General features: G+C 44.3%; 1 protein-coding gene across 1 annotated transcript; it reads left to right on the forward strand.

Annotated features, from left to right (window-relative positions):
• The first annotated feature begins 6810 nt into the window (after positions 1 to 6810).
• Positions 6811 to 18224, forward strand: F3 (coagulation factor III, tissue factor). Its single transcript, XM_065908410.1, has 6 exons — positions 6811 to 7098; positions 8183 to 8294; positions 12422 to 12612; positions 14771 to 14949; positions 15712 to 15871; positions 17231 to 18224. The coding sequence occupies exons 1-6, from the start codon at positions 6999 to 7001 to the stop codon at positions 17365 to 17367; spliced, it is 879 nt and encodes a 292-aa protein (XP_065764482.1). The 5' UTR covers positions 6811 to 6998; the 3' UTR covers positions 17368 to 18224.
• The last annotated feature ends 2044 nt before the right edge of the window (positions 18225 to 20268 follow it).

Consider the following 20268-nt stretch of genomic DNA (forward strand, 5'->3'; position numbering starts at 1 on the left):
TTGACCCCAGGAGTCGACAGGCAGCCAGCCTTGTACTCCTCTGGCAACAGCGCTTGGTCCAAGGAGGAGGCATGTGCCTCAAGCAGGGACAAAGTCCTTCCCCGTCATAATGGCTGGACCCTGGTGTGATGAAGCTGAGAGGATGTCACCCTGGCAGCAACTAGGCCCTACCACATGGAGTCCCCCCGCAGAAACAAATGGAACCCAACTGACGAGTGGGAGATGGGAGAGAGAATAGACAAGAGCGAGAGTGAGACACAGTCTCAGACTCTCGTTTCTGCTTCCGAGACTCATAAGCCCGTGCATTCCCCTGTAACATGAGCTAGGCGGGGCAGGGTGCTACTGCTGGTCAAGAGGTTTGCTGTCACCATAGACCCTCCTTCGAGACCTTGTCCACTTTTACACTTTGACCAAACTCCAACCCTAACCCTAACCTAACCCTAACCCTAACCCTAACCCTAACCCAACTCTCCATGCATGGCATTTTTCCTGGATGTCACTGCCCACCTCCCAACTTCAACTTGTGTAAAGCTCTTCATTGCTGAGCCAGCAACTTTCAGACGCTATCTTAACCTGTGGTACCACGTTCCTCTCCCCTAAGACCTTCCTCTCTCTCCTTCATGCCCCCACCCACAATCAGGCACTGCAGTTTCTTCCTTCACACTGATTCCTATAGCTCCCCTTCCTTCCTAATTGTCAGCCACCACTTGGGTTATGGGCTTAGCTTCCTGATGTGGCCCCCTGACTCAATTCTTCTGGCACAGAGTGACCAGGGGAGTAAGCTTCCTGAGGTTCTGTCTGCCGAATCAGGTCCAGGCTTCTTAGTGGAACCCACAAAGCTGCCCAGGAGCCATTGTCCTAGCTTTCGTCCACACTTCTCACCTACAGGATTTAGAACTATGAGTTGCTAAAACATTGTAACTTAAAGGGTGATGGTTTAGGAAGGCAATCATAACTAGCCAAACATTATAAATATGCTCCCAGTGTAGAAATAACTTGGCTTATTCAGGAATTACTTCCCAACTTGAAAGTTCTGTTTTGAAACAGGAATTGATAGAAGAGGATGGAGAATTATTCACTAAAGTCAGCAAGAGATTGGATGCTGCTGCTGCTGCTGCTAAGTCATTTCAGTTGTGTCCGACTCTATGCGACCACATAGACAGCAATCCACCAGGCTCCTCTGTCCCTGGGATTCTCCAGGCGAGAATACTGGAGTGGGCTGCCATTTCCTTCTCCAATGCATGCATGCATGCATGCTAAGTCGCTTCAGTTGTGTCCAACTCTGTGCAACCCCATGGACAGCAGCCTACCAGGCTCCTCTGTCCACAGGGTTCTCTAGGCAAGAGTACTGGAGTGGGTTGCCATTTCCTTCTCTAAGAGATTGGATGAGGGATGGGCTAAAATTTTAGAGTGTCTGTCCCCTATACTATTTTCTAAAATGTCTGCAAATGAATTATTTTTTAAAAATGAATCTTCTTATGCAAATGCTTTTAAACTGGTTATTTTGTTATTTAAAAAAATATTTCATCTGAGGTGGTTATTTCAAATTTTTTTTGCATTTTTCATCTGAGGAAATCCACACCTAATTATTTTTTACTATTAGACTTACCTTTTTAATAGAATTGTCTGGACTGCAATTCATTTTCTTCCATGTACAAAACTTTGAGAGTTCATCAACACATCTAACCTGATAAGTATATGTACTTCATTCAAGTCCACAGCTAATTTTTTGAGTTAAAGACACCTGTTTGATGGACTGACTATGATATATCTAGTTTTTTTTTTAATTTGCATGAAGTGAAATTTGTTAATAAATAACATTATTAAGGTTTTTCATATTCAATCCAAAATGCTGACAGAAAACCATACAAAACCATTATACAGGAGTGATTATATATATATATATATATATATACACACACACACACACATATGTATACACATATATATGTACATATATGTAACAGGAGAAGGATTATTTTTGTTTTATACCCAAAGTCTAACAGAGAACTCAGCATCAGGTAAGATACTCAAGCATTTATTGACTGACGAGATTTTCTATTCCTCAGGTTAGTGCATCTGTTACTGTAAGTCCAGGCCACTCAAGATGGCAGGTCTCTTGCTCTTGGTACATCCCCTGCTTGATCAGTACTTGCTTCTGTGCATGCTAAGTCTCTTCAGTCGTTCCCAACTCTTTGCAACCTCATGGACTGTAGCCTGCCAGGCTCCTCTGTCCATGGAATTCTCCAGGCAAGAATATTGGAGTGGGTTGCCATGCCCTCCTCCAGGGGATCTTCCTGACCCAGGGATTGAACCCACCTCTCTTACCATCTTCTACATTGGCAGGTGGGTTCTTTACCACTAGCACCACCTGAGAAGCCCCCAGCACCTGCTTGATCACACGACTATCCAGTCCTCTGAATTATAGGGCTTAATTAGTCCCTGGAAACTGATGAGACAACCTGATGTCAATTTCCCCTGTAAATAGTACCTCCTCCTCCCACAGGAAATGCTGCCATTTCCTGCTCACTGTTTGCCAAACATGGTGGGGTGTCTCCCCAGGACTCTTCGTGTAAGATTCCCCCATCCATTAAACCATCAATGTCTTTGTCACTGTCTCCTGGCTTTTTCATCAGTCTGCATCTCCAGGCTGGGCAACTGCAAGGCTTACAGTCCACACTGTCAGGTATAGAAGTGAGGAATTCAGGGATGTTTCCATAAAATGATACTATATAAAAACTTTTAAATCATCTGTGTTATATTAAGAAGAACATGTTAAAGGTTTAAATTTTAAATGACTGTTTGTTACTAAAACAATATCCACTATTTACATTTATGATTTATTTTGTCAACATGGTATGTAGAGAATGTATGATGAATATTTACTGTTTCTCAAAATGAAATATGTCAGGTAGTTTGATAAGCCTTAAGCTTATAAAGAGAGTTGTGTGCTGAAAAAATAATCTAGTCCAAGGTTTGAACTGGAAGCTTTTTCTCTAAAATTATACTTTTCAGAATACTGGTGCTATGGGATAGTTTATTTGGTAAAGTTGCTTGTAAGATATTCTAGACAGCTAATAGATGTATTTTTGAATGACCAGGATAATATATTCCATTGTATGGGCTGTCAACTATTTAATTTCTGTCTAAATGTTAACTGTTGGACTAGTATATATTTTCACAAAATGCAAAATCATGACTGTCAGTTTTTCCATGACTAACTATTCCCTGCCAGATGTTTTTTAGGTTCCGCTAAGTCACATTTTCTTCCCCCCAGAACTCTTGTGTTCCCACTCCTATTCCCTTTGGTCTTTTTCCTATTTTGCCTTTTACCTGAATTTTGGGCAAAATGGTTTTATTTCTCTTTTTACTATTTCATATGAATATAATAGTTTCACACAAATTACTCTCAATTTCACCTCTGTCATAAAGTTTAACCTATCCTTTTCCAGGGGAGAGATACATTTTGTGCAATTTATTCAAAGCAGTTATTAAGCCTTTCTATGCAAGAAAAGCTATCAGATGACTGAAAATCTTCTGAATCACTCCAATATTAAATCTTTAGGAAACTGAAAATGAAAACCAGTTCACAAATTTTGCATTTGCTTTCTGGTCTTCAGCTGCTTCTCCTAATTAACTTTTCTGGCCATAGCAAGGATCATTACCCATTAGTTAGATGGTTAGAGCTCACTGTAAAATGATGCTTTACAACACACGGTTGATTTGTATTTTCTTACCAAGTTGAGTTCCTATGGAATATTCATGTAGGCCAGTAGACAGAAAAATTCCAATGACAAATTTCATCTCTAGAATGCCAGTGAAAATATCTGACTGCATGCGTGGTTTCAAAAAGTGTTTATTGATTCAAAACATATTAAAAGCCTACCATATGATTGAAATTGTAAGAGAAATGTAAAGAAAAAACCTAGTCCTTATTGTCCCAAGGAATTGTAATGGGAAAGAAAGACAACAAACACAAGTTGAAATCAAGTAAAATATTTGATGAAATTAGGTCTGTGAAATCAGTGGGAAGTGCCATAAAAGTACAGAGGAAGCACTGGAACATTACCCCAGCCACTCTCAGACTCCTCATTGCCCACATTTCATCACTGGTTATGCAAAGGCAATGCAACCTCTTCTACATGACTCCACGCATGTGTGTTTGAAGGAGAAACCACCAGAATATTCCTGCTGGAGAACAATGCGGTCCCTAAACTGCAAATATTTTATACACCAACTGCAGAGCATTATTGGATGCCTATGGATGAATAAAATAAAGTGAGCCTGAGTTTACGACCTAATCTCACTTCCATGCTTTGAGAGAAGAAAGTGTGGTTGTAAAAAGCAAGCTCCTGGGGTCAGAGAGCAGATCTGCATTGTGAGATGACACAAGCAGGTTCACGCAGGCCAGCTGAGCACTGGATCTTCTGTCTGTGAATGGATGTCTGTGAGGTTGCATGTCTGTGAGGTTCCCTGCCCCCCTCCCCCAGTCATCTGACATTCTCAAATCTAATCATAAGTGGATTGGTCAGGCCAGCCTGATTATCATTATAGCTTAGGAACTTTTCTAACTACTGAATTTCCTAGGTGTATCATATAGGAGGAAACTTTGGTAACTGTTGAGCTCCACTTTATTGAAGGGGATAAAAACATTGTTTTAATAATTTCTCTCTGTGCAAAAATTACCAACAGTGAAATTTTAGGAATGTAGTTTGTGCACTACATTTAGCCACAGTCTGATCAACCAGGAAAAAAACTTTACTATGCAATGTTAATTTACCATAGCCAGTTGTCTTCCTCTTCTTGAAAATGGTAGCTTTTTTTTTTTTTTTAGCATTTTCCGAATCTTAGAAATTGTCATTCTATATTCACTCAAAACCCCATGCTGACACCCAACAAATTCATCTTCCCTGCCTAATAATTTTAGTGAACATGCAAAATATTCATCTACTTTACCAACCTTTATGGCACCTTTCGTATCACAATATAACATTGAACATAATTTTTCTTATCAAATTGCTGATCTTGACATTATTGAAAGCCCTTCATGATTTCAGGAGAGTCGGTGGCTCCAAATACAATCAATCACAGCGCAGGCAGAGCAACAATTCCTTGCCCCTTGTATGGCAGTGGTCCCCAACCTTTTAGGCACCAAGGAATGATTTTGTGGAGGACAATTTTCCACTGATTGGGGTAGGGGGTGGTTTCGGGATGATTCAAGCACATTACATTTACTGTGCACTTTATTTCTATTATTATTACATCAGCTCCACCTCAGATGATCAGGCAGTAGATCCTGAAGGTTGGGGACCCCTGTTGTAAGGCATTAGGTTGAAGTGCAAATTTTCTCCCAGCTGTTTTCAACTCCAGAATACAAAGAATCACAACTCAGGTGGCCAAAGATCTGTTAGGGAAAATGCCTCAGGCCGAAGACTGCAAAAAGCAGACTAGCATGGCTTAGTTTTGCAAATACAAGCTTTGTGGGTTTTAGAGGTGGAAGAGAGCTCAAAGAGGAAACCAGCAAGTGGAGCTTTCAGTTTCTAGGAAGGAAGGACTCTGCTAAACCTGGACGTGCTATTTCAGTTCAAGGATAGGAGAAAATTAAATTTTGCAAAGTTGTATGTCTTTTAAAGTGAGTTTAATGCTATGCCTCAATAGGCTACATGATAATGTGTATACAGCGTGCACTAAAATGAAGGGCTAATTTCCCTGGCAGGGAGGAAAATGGGAGAGGAGAGAAAACAGATCTATTCTAAAAACTCTCCAGTCTGTCTCGGAGGCAACTACAGAGTAACAGTAATGATAGATGGCAAAAGTTTGACAAGACACGGTACAGAGACACTCTACCTTCTCCTGCCTTATAACTTTACAGCAAAACTCAGAAGAGGAAGCCAGGAAAATCAGAAAGCTTGACTGATTACATTAAAATTTTTCATTTAATGGTTTCTTTAATTTGAGCGGAACTAACTCAGTCCCACAAATGTCTTCTTCAACGTGAGAACAATCCTTTCGGGAACCACAGGGCGGCACAAGTCCCGCCGGAATTCTCCCTGAGGCAAACTGCCAGATTTAGGACAGTCCCTCGGTCACTAACACGGACTGGCCTGCGTTGTGCCTGGACTGGCTGACCTTCGGACCGGCCGCAACACTTGCATTGGCCCCACCTCACAGAAGACACCTAGGCTAGGGGCCCCGGGAGGTGGGCAGGCCAGGTATCATTGCCTTGAGGGCGAACGACGAAATTGCCGATGCTGGCAGAAGGCTCTGCTCCTCGTCACGCTGTTACTTGGCTGCAGATTCCAAGCTCAGCCCGACGTGGGCAAAGCGCCCCAGAAATGCTCCCTGGGGCCAGAGAGGAGCCCGCGGCCAGTACTTTCCATTAACCTTGGTAGGTGCTGCGCTCCCGCCGGCCTGGACAATGCATCGCCAAGTGGAAGGGAGGGAATCCCCTTCTTCCTCCCCAAACTCCTTCCAACCGCCTTCTATTCCTTCCCCACAGACCTGCCGCCCACTCGAGCGGGACATCTGGATAGGTGATCCCGGGGCCAGGAAGCTAGGGAGTCAGGGGATCTGAGCGGCTGGGGACCCTGGTTGCCCTCTGCACCTGGACTGGTCAGCAGCCGAAGGACACTCGCACTCGGCGGCGGGTTGAATCACGGGTGAATCAGTCCTTGCAGGGTCTCGGAGTTTCCTACTGGGAGGAGGCGGGGCGGGGTGTGGACTCGCCGGGGGCCGCCCACCCAGGCGACGAAGGCGGGCCGGGGGCGGGGAGTCGGGAGGAGAGACGGGGGCGGACTCCGCGCAGGCGGAGGCGCAAACGTGCGCCCAGCTCTTTAAAGCGCGGCGGGGACGGGCTCCCACAAACTCTGGGCTCCCCGCGTTCCTCCCGCTTCATCCCGCAGCCCCAGGTGCCTCCAGCCCAACCTCCGCAGCATCCTCGCTTCTCCAGCCTCCGGGGCGCAGCAGAATCTTTGAGACCTCGCCATCAGCTCGGGGACATGGCGACCCCCAACGGGCCTCGGGTACCCTGCTCCCAGGCCGCCGTCGCTCGGGCTCTTCTATTCGGCTTAGTCCTCATCCAGGTGGCCGGAGTCGCCGGTGAGTGGCACTCGCCCCGCAGAGCCCTGGGGCGAGCCACGGGGAGGAGGGAGGACAGGCCTGGCTGACCGCCGGCTCTCCCTGCCGCCCCGAGGTGCGGCTCGCCCGGGACCCGCCGCCCCTTCTGGTCGAGATGCTTGTTCTGGACATCCATTGTTGCTTAAGTGCCTTGGAGGCTCTCGCTTTAAGTTTAGTAAACGAGTTCCCCAGGGAGCCGACACCTTGAAAGTGACGGGACCGGCTCCGCACCTGCAGGGGTCGACACACAGTGTTTGTGGACTTTCCTTAATGAGAAACGGCTCTCGGCTCGAGGTCTTCTCTTGATCGTCAGTATTTTAGATTGGGTTAGTCAGTCCTTCCAAAATGTCGCTTGGATTGGAGCAGGCGCCACATTTTGCATTCCCTATAAGCCTGTTCTGTGTGAGACGCAGGGCAGAGACTAACCTTCTGAGAACTGGCGAAGAAGACCTTAACTAAGGCATCCTAACTGAATACAGCCGACGGTGTACAGGCTTATTGTCTGCAGGGGTGTCTGTGGAAGTTAACGTATAGTGACTGAAATTATTGATGAGGGTTAGATAAGCGTGAAAAAAGTCAAGGTTTTTTTTTTTTTTTTTTTTTTTTATTGGATGCAGTCCTAACTCTTCTGACACACGTGGGCCCTTTAACATCATTTACAGAAACCCATCCTAGCTGGCTTTCCCTGCTGTTAAACCTGGAATCCTGCCCTCCCCACTTCTCCGGTTGGTCGGTGGATAGCCTGGGCCACTGAAGGCCCCTGAGCTATGCTTCCAGGTCATTATCACAGGGCTTTCCCCGTGAATTATTTCAAACAAGGACTTCAAGATCCTTGTGTGTTTCCTTAGATCACCAGGTCGTCTTGCCAGGAGGAAACTCTGGGTTTAGGAAAATATTGCCGATTTTTTTTCTTATGGTAATTCAGTTAAAGCTTTTGTGGTTAGGAAAATATTAATGTGAGGTTTATGATGATGTTGGGGAGTGGGAATGTTTTATACCATCAACAGGAAATTGTGTGCTGAGAAGTTCATGTAAACATTAATAACTGTTTCTCTGTTGTTTAAAGGCACTACAGATGTAGTGAAAGCATATAATATAACTTGGAAGTCAACTAATTTCAAGACCATTTTGGAGTGGGAACCCAAACCCATCAATTCTGTCTACACTGTTCAGATAAGGTAAGCTAGGTACCAAAAAAAGAAAAATAAGATTGTTGTTGTTTCCACTTTCCTGTGCTGAGTACAGATGTCTCTAAAGCTGATTGATGGATGAAATTATTTAACAGGTAACAAAGAAAAAGAGAGCATTCATGGTAATTTGCTGGCTGGAGTCATAGTCATCAAGTCTGTAACACTGACAGACCTTAAACTGATAGAATGTTTTGTTTTCAGAGATGATTGGGGAAATTTGTAAGTAGAGTATAAGCTGTGGAGATGAGAACTTTCTTGAGCAAGCCATGGTGGCACTGATAGATGTGATTGTGGATCACTGATAACTCATCTCTCTAAGTACACACAGCCTTTTCCGTGCTGTCTAGACTGCCAGCCGGATCTAACATGTTAGAAAAGATGTAGGGAGGAGTTCGGACACATATGTTGCCCTTAAGCAGTGTTTGATTCATTAATCTTTGGATTCATGATTCAAAATTCCGTTGCATACATGATCTTGGAGGAGGTTAACTCCGTGACTCACTGAGCGGGGAAGGAATACACCACCAAGTTTTTGATTTTAGCAAGTTTTTTGTTTCTGAAATGTTCTAGGAGGCTTGGTAGAGATCTTATTAAGTATAGGACAGCAGCTATGGAAACTAAGACTCGTTATAGAAGGTACAGACATGTCACTGACTAAAAGGCTTTTTGTTGTTTTGTTTAACTTGTACCAAGTCTTTTATAGCGTTTAAAATGCAGTTCTTAAGTATGGAGTGGGTCTTTTAGGCTGATGTTTTTTTCTTTTTTTCCCCCAACATCAACTTGATGACAACTATTGCCAAGCCAACAGGCAAGAAAATTTGTGTGTGCATGCATACATGCTTGTATATATACATAGAAAGATTTAGAGGAATTTAAAAGTCAAAATAATAATTACAATTATGGCCAAACTTGTCAAAACACATTCCACTTGATGAAAGTTATTAATTCTACAGATGCAGGCAGGGTTCAAGTTTACCTTACTAGACACTTAGTTTCTGGGTAGTGAAAAGAAGATTTTAGGAAGGATGCTTGCCTCCCAAATATATTGAATCTTAAGTTTGGTGAACATGAGAAAACATATTTCTGATTTACCAAATTTTTAAATATTTAGACTTTGTCAATTCTAAGTTCTCAGACTGCAAGGCTACTGCTATTTAAGCGTGTCAAATCTAAGTTCTCAGCTGCTGCTGATAAGTTGCTTCAGTCATGTCTGACTCTGTGTGACCCCATAGACGGCAGCCTACCAGATTCCCCCGTCCCTGGGATTCTCCAGACAAGAACACTGAAGTGGGTTGCCATTTCCTTCTCCAATGCATGAAGGTGAAAAGTGAAAGCGAAGTCGCTCAGTCGTGTCCGACTCTTAGCGACTCCATGGACTGCAGCCTACCAGGCTCCTCCGTCCATGGGATTTTCCAGGCAAGAGTACTGGAGTGGAGTGCCATTGCCTTCTCCTCTCCGCTGCTAGGCTGCTATTATGTAAGCGGACATGGCCCCTGTGTGCAAACAACTTAGCGCAGAGCTGCAGCTCGGGGGCGCCCGCGGGCCCTGGGTGGGGGTGGCTCCCGCCCAGCGGTCCATCTCTACACTTGTGCTGGAGGAAATGTGAGTGGTCCCTCCCTCCTGCCGGAGACCTGCACTCTTCCGTTACCAGCCCACGGGTAAATGGGATTCCTAAGTAAAAGGGACCATAGTAGTCATTTTATAGACGAGGAAACTGGCCCTGGAAAGGTAAGGGACTTACGTTGGTGTGCGCACAGCAGGGTCAGGGAGCAAGCGGCAGCGCGCACCACCGCCGTCTCTGTGGGTCTGCGTGTGCCTTACGTGAGACTCCAGAGCCGGGAGGAGGAAAGAGAGATGGTCCCAGCGGTCCCCTCAGTGCACCGTTCTCCCTTCCGGCCGTCTTCCCTAGAGAAAGCATCTTGACCCGCCGCTCCTCCAGATCCAGCCGCCCCACCACCAGCCTGTCCCCAGACAGGGCGCCACAGCTGTGCCTGGAGCTCCAACTGCATTTTTCCCTTTTGGAAACAGTTTTCAGTCGCAAAGTGTTACTGGCTCATGCCTTACCACCCAACCATCCCCTGAAATACTGGTTCCATAATTTCTAAATGGAAACTTCCAGAGCTTGTAGAAAATAACCTGCTCCGTAATTGATGGGTCTGAATTCTGTTGGGATTTCTTAGAAGTTCAGGCGGGACTTTCATTATTTCCAAATCCGGAGATTTTGCAATACCCAGAGGAACCTCAGAGGCGTTTATAGTGTTAATGCTGATCATAGCAGTCAGAGGAACTGACTGCAGAATTGCTCCTTCCCAACCAGTTTGCAGCACTTAATAGCTCTATTACTTTTGGTGATTGTTACTTGTGCTGAACTTTTCCAGAGGTCTGTGGTTCCTCGTGTGAGCTGAAGGAACCACAAATGCTATCTCTCAGATGGAATGTAGCCACAGTACCCAGAAGGGTTTCTCCTGTTATCTGAACAACTTGTTTGCCATAGCAGTGGAGAAGAATCATCAGGTTCTTGTTCACTTTTTAAAATAGAAATGATGCAGTTTGAAAAAATGCATTCTGGTCATTCTGGAATTAAGGCTGCATCTCTACTTTTATCACAGAAAATTAGAGAAATCTAAGAATATATAAACATATTTCTGTCTTAATCTTAGTTTGTGAATTTAAGGACCAAGAGTGTGTCTATCCCACACCCTCTTAGCCTGGTTATTTAGTTCAGACTTTTAAAAGATTTTTATTTATGATTCTTATGCCTGGATTTAGACAGTTCAATCCATACGGCAGCTTGTTTTGCCCCCAGTTCAACCTCTAAATGTAAACCATCTAATGCTGCACAAATCCTGGCCATGTGCAAGCCCTAAAGCCGCACTGCTTGATGGAGGAGCACAAGGGCGTGGAAGTGCAAGGCTCACTTAAGTGCTTTAATGAGATATCAGTGCTGGGGCCAGGGAAGGGAGAGATCAGTTCTGAGCAAGGAGATCTGGAGTTTCTTGTAGAAGGTGGGATTGGAGTGTGGCCTTGAATAGTGGGTAGGACACTCTGGGGGTTGATGATGGGAAACCACGGGGCAGCTGTCACCTTCCGTGGGACAGCTATGCGTGCATCAAGTGGCAGTGGCACTTTCCCAGGAGTTGTTTCAGTTCTGCAGAATAGTTTCATTTTTTTCATAGAAGTTCTTTGTATCATTTCAGGATAATTTCATTTTTAGTGGTTCTTTAAATCATTTTCTCTTCGATGATGTCTTACAAAAGGAAAATCTGTCTTTAGTCAGATCTGTCTCTTAGTCTAAGACTTTGACAGACACTACCTGTATTGTCACTCTATAATTTTTGATGACTCATCCTGCGAAAGTGAGAGAGGCAAGTATTGATCGTATAATGAGAGGAACAGACCCAGCTCTCATATCAAAAGCTGTAAGACCTTATACAAGTTACCTAGCAGCTCTGAGCTTCAGTATCCTCATATGTGAGAAAGATCCAGTACTTTCTTTAAAAGATCATACCAAATGAAGTAACATGTTTAAGGGTCCAGTAGAGCGTCTGGCTTATGGTAGTTTTAATAACTGTTAAATAACCACACCAATAATGGTCACAATAGAATGTAATAGAATAGAATGTATTATTAGATAGACTCTATGACTGCATTGACTATATTTGACATAGAATACAGAATGTGATAAACAGAATATAATGATATAATATGTAGACAAATAAATAATTGAGTCTTGATGGAAAACTGTCCCTTCTCCCACATAGTCATGACAAATCATCTACATTTTAAGAAAGATATTTAACAAAATGATTCAGAGCACAGACCCAGTAGTCAAACTGCTGTCTGGCTCAAAAATCCAGCTGTGTGACTTTGCGCTGGTCACCCAACCTCCCTTTGCCTCAATGGCCTTATATGTAAGGACAAAGACAATTACAGAGCACCCCCGCACCCCCCACAAACCAAAGGTTGCTGAGAGGACCTGAAGTGCTCAGCATAGCAAACACCTCCTCAGGATTGCTTGTGGAAGTCAGCGTTGGAACACAGCACCCCAGCCAAAAAACAGTTATCTTGTTGGATGCAAATCATAATGTTCCATTTCTCTTCCTTCTTTTCCTCAGCCATAGATTAGGAAACTGGAAAAACAAATGCTTTTACACAACAAACACGGAGTGTGACGTCACTGATGAGATTGTGAAAAATGTGAAAGAGACATATTTGGCGAGGGTCCTTTCCTACCCAGCAGACACTAGCATTTACGCTGTGGAGCCTCCATTTACCAACTCCCCAGAGTTCACACCCTACCTAGAGAGTAAGTAGCTCGATTTGTAGTAACTTTTCATTCTTGTTTTCATAAACTTCTAAATATTCTGTGAGCTTGTGAGCCTTAGGAATGATTACATCAAAATATGTTTATCCATAAACACATCTTTTTTTTCTCAGAAAGTAGTAAGTGCCACAGCCCTCTTTGCTCATTCTGGATGTGGTAGGAGGTTCATGGGACGTGTGTTAGAGTTGATAAAAATGTCATCAAGTAGCTTTCTCCTCTAGTCTGTCCCCAGACCCTACCAGTAACTGGCCGGATAGAGGGCAGAGAGTAGGAAATTCACAAAGGCTGGCAGTTCCAGTATTTCCCCATATATATTGGTGACCAAAAAGTTCCATAAGATCTTATGGAAAAGCCCAAATGAACTTTTTGACTGACCCAATATTTAGGAGATTTTATATATCTTCTGAATTTTGTCTCCCATCATCAGACCAGAAGTCCCAATTAGGGTTTTTCACAGAGGGTTACAAATCCACGGGGAAAGTTCAGCTTCCCTCCCATCTCGTCATTGGGCTTGCTGACCCTTTTCCTCACTTGACCAGGATTTGAGTCCTGTGATGTGCTGGCACTTGCCGGGCCAGCTCCCATCCTACTTCCTTCATGCTGGTCTTGAAAACACAGAATGCTTTTCTCCCCAGCCTTTGCTAAGGGAGTACAAAGGATTCCTGCCAAGTAGGAGATGCAGATTTTTCATCATGGCTATGTTTCTGAACTAGGTATTTTATTGTATTTTATTTTTTTGAACTAAATATTTTAAATAAACACACATGTAGCATGTTGAGAAGAGTGAAATCAGTGGCTCTAGTAGAAGATTTAGCATGAAAGTGTTGTGTTATTGGTGTTTTTATGTTTACCCCGTGGAGTTTCTCGAGGCAGGGGTGGAGAGAAGGGGGCAGAGGGACAGGCAACCCCCTTTCCCCTTAGTGTCTCCTCTGGAAATAGGGGGCAGCCTCACCCCAGGTGAATCGGACTACCTGCCCTGAGCCTCTGTCTGCCAGAACCTGTCTTCAAACTCCTTAGTGCTTTTAACTGTGTGCCTCTCCCGGTGCTGGACTTAGACCCCACCTACAGTAACTACAGGTTCATTGATATTTATTCTCCCTCCTTGGGCAGCATCCTCACAATTTCTTTTTCTAGTTCTTGAAGATTTTTTAAAATAATTTTTATTTGTTTTTATTTTCGGCTGTGCTGGGTCTTCCTTGCTGCATGGGCTCCTCTCTAGTTGCGGTGCACAGGCTTGTTATTTCGATGGCTTCTCTTGTTGTGGAGCATGGGCTCTAGGGTGCATGGGCTCAGTAACTGTAGCTTCTGGGCTCTAGAGCACAGGCTCAGTAGTTGTGGCGCAAGGGCTTAGTTACTCTGAGACATGTAGGGTCTTCCCAGATCAGGGATCGAGCCCCTGTCCCCTGCATTGGCCGGCAGATTCTTTAACACTGAGCCAACAAGGAAGCCCCGTTCTTGAGCTTTTTGTAAGCTACTTCAAATCCTTTTTTGGTGCAAGAGAGAAAATAATGTCTATTTCTGTGTGCTCATACACACACATCCTTGCCTATAACTCCTATTGAATTATGAGGATTTTTTTCACTATTATTCAACCAAAGCACATGAGATAATTGAACCATCTATGAGACCTGGTGGTTAAAAGTGATTTTTTGAGATACCAAGGACATTTCATGGGCTTTCCCACAGCCTCTATTGTATCTAAAATATGGAATCTTTTGCAGCTGTTTGGTTAACCACATGTGGCTGTTGAGCACTTGAAATGTTAGTAGCTAATGCTATACGTGTAAAATATGCACTGGATTTTGAGAAAGATCTCAAAGTTTTCATATTTATTAAATGTTAAAGTTATACTATTTTAGCCATATTGGGTTAAATGAAATAGATTAACTTCACTCATTCCTTTTTACATTTTCTATCATGACTACAAGGAGATTTAAAGTGACATCTTTGGCTCCCAGTACATTTCCGCTAGACAGCACTGCTGTAGAATGTCTCGTGGTTCAGCTCTGGTGCCAGGGAACTGGTTCTTTGAGGTATTTCATGAGGGATGACTAGGTAGCTATTAACCATGATAAATCAATGGGGTTCTACTTCATATAGAACTCTTTGGTCCCAACAAAGCTCATTTTCTGTGTTTTAGCAAATCTTGGACAGCCAATAATTTGGAGTTTTGAACAAGTTGGGACAAAACTGAATGTGACCGTACATGATGCACGTACGTTAGTCAGAGTGAACAGCACATTCCTAAGCCTCCGGGATGTTTTTGGCAAGGACTTGAATTATACACTTTATTATTGGAAAGCTTCCAGTACGGGAAAGGTGAGCATTCTTTTATTTTTATGACTTGTTTTAAATTGCAGATCCTTGATTTCACTTCTTCTCCAAGTATAACATCAAAGCAGGTGGTTGACAGGGCAGTGTTGTGGAGTGGGAGGCAGACTGCTATCTTGGTTCTGCCTGTGACTTCCAGCTGCTTTGGACTGGCCTGCCTCGGGTAGCCACATTCCCAGCCAAGGGGCAGGACCAGTCTCTCTAAGGTTCCCACCAGCTCCCACATTTCTTCTTCTATTGAGGATCCCAGAGACAGAATTTGTTTTTCATTCAACAATTAGTACTTCTTTCCTTTTTTCCTTTCTTGCAGATATCTTCTAAAGGGGCTAAATATTGGGTTGACTGTGTCCAAAGTGGATGTCTTCATCCTTGGGGAAAAAAATCGTTAGCAGTTATCAGGGGGAGCTTGATGAGCCAGCTGACTTCCAATCTTTATGTCAGATGTGTCCACATAGGCTGGGTTTCCTTGGTGGCTCAGACTGTAAAGAATCTGCCTGCAATGCAGGAGACCCAGGTTCTATTCCCTAAGCTGGAAAGATCCCCTGGAAAAGGGAATGGCTACCCACTCCAATATTCTTGACTGGAGAATTCCATGGACTGAGGAGCGTGGTGGGCTACAGTCCATGGGGTCGCAAAGAGTCAAACACAACTGAGCGACTAACGCTTTCATTTTACTACCGCAGTGACTTAGTAAAGGCAACAGCATTCATTGTGAGCCTGGATGAATAAAGAACTCTTATCTTTTAACAGAAAAAGGCCACGACAAACACTAATGGGTTTTTGATTGATGTGGATAAAGGTGAAAACTATTGTTTCCATGTTCAAGCAGTGATTCTATCACGAAGAGCTAACCAGAAGAGTCCAGAAAGCCCCATCGAGTGCACTAGCCACGAGAAAGTTCTGTCCACAGGTGAGAGGCTCTGCCCATGATCTGGGAGGCAGGGCTGCCTTCCACAGGGCTAGCACCACCCTCAGGACTGGACATACTATCTTCAGGGGAAAACTGCCTGGGTTTTTTGTGGTTTGGGGGTGGGGGGGTACTCATAATTTTAGACATTTAATTTCTGTGTCGTTCCCTTGTATTAGCAGATGTTTTTTTAGTTTTTTTTCTGTTTTTTTAGCACCTAGCATGCACTAAGCTCTCTGCTGAGTGAGCTCTGGGCCCATGGTAGACGTTTAGGATTTAGTATCAAATCAGAGATTTCTCTGGGCATTTTTTCATACTTCTGGTTTGTGGGGAGCTTCACCAGCTCACCTGGGGAACCGGGTTCAGCAACACCCCATAGACGTTTGTGAGCACCTATTATGGGCTGCTGTTACCCCAGGCTCCTCATAACCCGTGATGCAGAGGGATTGGGTCTATCAGATATCCCATGTGTACATGTGTGTGCCTCACTGGCATACTTGTGTGCACACCTGTGCCACACCAGAGCACAGATGCCAGGTGAGGAGTGGATCTTATCTGGAGGTTCCATGGAGGCTCAGACATGTGCACGAGGCTGAGAGCCCAGGAATCTGCCTCCAGGCTTGATTGGGGTGGTGCTCTGAGTGCTTTAAGGGAACGGAAGAGTGAGAGGATAGTAATAATGACCTAGTGCCCTGCTGAGAGGTAGTTTAAATATCTTAAAGTCACTTTAAAAATTCTCTCCTGTTAACTGGCCTTGACAGAAGGAAAGGGCTCTCCTCCTCCCAGGTCCTGCACCGTTTGGGCCATCACACCCGCCACCCTCACATCCATCTTCCTAAAGCCAGCTTGAGTTCCCCTACCTCACTGTCTTCACGCACACCTAGATCATTGCTTCCCCTGCCTCCTCTCTCTGCTGAAATGTGTCCTCTGAGAATCGTTTCACATGCTGCCTCTACCAGGAAGCCTTCTTATTGCCCCAACCAGTTCTCTCTCTTTATGTGAACCTGGGTAGCACTCTGTATCTCTCTTTGCACTGATAGTTCATCTACTATAATCATTGCTACCCGACTTGGCATCATCTTTAGCCACTTGTTTCTATCAGCTGTTCTTGCTTCCATCTACATGTGTCTTTCTAGACTGTGAGCATTATCCAGTTTGTTAAATGCTTTTTCATCGTTGTCAATTGCCTGCAAACACCTAGGGTTTGAGAGATTCTTTCCTAATAGAAATGTGTGGTGGAGAAGAGAGATTTCAAGTTACACAAAAGCTGGATGGTGTAATCTGGGGGTATGCCTTGGGTTCTGCCCACTGAAAAATGGGATTCAGGGTCTCTGAGTTGACTTGATACCTTTTATTTTTCAGAACTTTTCTTCATCATTGGAGCAGTGATGCTTGTGATCATCATCTTCATCGTTGTCCTGTCTGTGTCTCTGCACAAGTGCAGGAAGGCGCGAGCAGGGCAAAGTGGGAAGGAGAACGCGCCCCTCAACGCTGCGTAAGAGATCCTGCGCCTGGATCTTTCTGCCGACTCTGCAGAGCTCGTGCCGCACCGTGACCAGGAACTCTTACGGCAGCAGAACACATGGAAACACAAGTGACTGTTTTGGAGCATACAGACCCTGGGGCTCAAAGAAAGTTCGTATCTGACCTTTTCGTGCAATTAGCATCTTGGTTTCAACATCAGCATTAAGACACTTTGGAATGTAATGAGCGGTACAACCCACTCCAAGTTTTTTAAATTGCTGTTTTAACACTAAGGCACCTTTTGCACATATCATGCTTTCAGACTGTACATTTTCTACATTCAAGTTGAAGCCAGATTATCTAAGGAAAAGCAAGTGAACAAATGCCTTCAAAATTCCTGCGTGGACTTTTGGAGAACTTTTGAGAGGCTGATATCAAACCATGTGGGAAAGTAAGGTGGAAATTGGGTGGACTTTCTAACATATGTCTGTCTTTTTATAATATGGTATAAGGTCTTTTTGTTTTTTAGTACTTTTGGAGGTTTGAACAATTAGCAAATGTTTATATGAATGTGTTAAAAGCAGAAGACTTGTATTTGGGGCACATTCCTAATATGCATTACAGTTTAGCACTTTAACTGACAACGCTGTTGATGAAACACTTGACAGCTAACTATATTTTTATAAGACTACTCTACCAACAAATCGTACTGAGTTTAAGATTTAAGGTACTTCAAACTTTATGGTCCACATTTTATGTATTTATATAATTTGAAGAAAGGTTTTATATATGGGGATTTTCTATTTATAGAGGTAATATTGTTCTGTTTGTATATTTTGAGATAATTTATTTAATATACTTTTATATAAATAAAGGTGACTGGGAAATGTGACTGTTACATGTTTCAGTTATTATTTATGGTTTGGCCTTTGTATTATTGGTTGATTCTACTGTAGTACCAAGTGACACTGAAATTTTTAGTGGCTTATGACAATGATATCTTTATGTTACACTTACGGTTTGGTGGCTGTGGATTGACTGCAGCTCTTCTTAATGTCTTCTCATTCATTCTAGGACCCAAATCAAAGGTGAAACCCCTTTTAGGATCAGGACAGTGAAATGAATGTGGCTCAGTCATGTCCGACTCTTTGCGACCCCATGGACTATGCAGTCCATGGGATTCTCCAGGCCAGAATACTGGAGTGGGCGGCTCTTTCCTTCTCACAGAGGGCAAAGCAAAAAACAGAACAGGCAGCCATGTCTTCAGGCTTTATGCTGCCTCCTAGGGCTTCCCAGGTGGTGCTAGTGGTAAAGAACCCAGCTGCCAATGCAGGAGACTTAAGCTGCCTCCTAAAACTTCTGCTCCAGAGTGGCAATATGTCACTTCTGCTTACGTACCATTGGCCCAGGCAGGACATATGGCAAAGCCTGACACTACCCTGTGGGAGGCACCACAGGTCACACGGCAATGGGCAGGGATGTATAGTTTCCAGGGAAGGGAGGAAATTGCCTGCCATCCTCCGCCAACTTAGCAGGAGAGAGTTCTTCCCTTGGGCATTAGTTTAAGTTGCACATGAAGGTTGGAGAGGAGAACAGAAGAAAAACTTTTTGGATTGTTCAAAGAAAATTGAATAAAAGGACAATGTAAGGAAGAGAGAGAAGTGGAGTGGAGTTTCTAGAATTAATTAAAAGCAAACTAGATTGAGGGGCATCCCAGGTGGCGCAGTTGGTAAAGAATTCCCCTGCCAATGCAGGAGACACAGGAGACATGGTTTTGATCCTGAGTTGGGAAGATCCCCTGAAGTAGAAAATAGCAACCCACTCCATTATTCTTGCCTGGAAGATTCCATGGACAGAGGAGCCTGGTGGGCTACAGTCCATGGGGTCACAGAGTCAGACATGACTGAGTGCGCACGTGCAGACACGCGCGTGCGTGCACGCGCGTGCGCACACACACGATTGAGAGTCCTTTGTGAGCAGGATAGGGCTGCTCCTTGACGGTGGCCTTTCCAAAGGGCTGTTAGACACAGCTGTGTCGAATTGACTTCACTACCTCTGTCTGGAATATAGAAAGTGAGTCCTCCATTCAAATGCAAATAAATCTAACACACTGGTCCTGATCTCACAACTGTATTGACAGAGGATTCTAAGTAGAGATGAAAATGAGACTCCTGGCACCCCGTTGAGCCACAGCCTCTTTGCTTCCTGCTGGGGGGTGGGTGTAGTGCTGCCTAGGGAAGGTCTCGGAGGGCACCCCCGCCTGCACATGGCCCCACAGAGGAGACCCTCAGCAAACAGCTCACTGCCCACCTATTCACAAATTTTAAGTGCATTTTGTCCCTTTGCTCTAAAGAACTCTTAAGCATTGTCAGTAAAATTCTAAACATGAAATGCTCGATATGACACCATATTCTAAGGAAGCACAGGCCAAACAAACCTTTCACGTCTTCTTAAAGATGGCAGCCTGAAAGAAAGGGGAAAACAAGGTAGATATTTTGGAGAAATGAAGGGAAGCAGGCCAGTGGTTGGTTCACTGGGCTGGTTTGGTTGGGTTGTTTGCCGTAGTCAGTCTGGGTCAGTGCTGGAGGGGCATTCACACCAGAGAAGGAGGGTGTGCATTTGCAGCAGAGAGGTTGGCATGGGGGCACATCCCGAAAGAAGTGTGCGCTGGCTGTTATCTTGAATTCCTGCTCCCATGGGGCTAACTGGGACAAAGAGCTTAGCGCACGAGGTAGAACAAGCTCCCAGAGACGGCATCTGGCTGCTCTCTCCCTGCCAGGAATTAGCACCGCGTTTTGCAATCCCGTGGCCTCATAATCTAAGGAATGTGAATGGTCCCACTAAAGAAAGTACTGGTAGACTGAAAGCTAGTCTCGGTAGGAATGAGGTGTCTGGCTGTTCACAGGGAAGGAATTCATTATAGATCCAAACAAGGC

Source organism: Muntiacus reevesi, chromosome 1, assembly GCF_963930625.1.
Source record: "Muntiacus reevesi chromosome 1, mMunRee1.1, whole genome shotgun sequence".
Classification (NCBI taxonomy): Eukaryota; Metazoa; Chordata; class Mammalia; order Artiodactyla; family Cervidae; genus Muntiacus; species Muntiacus reevesi.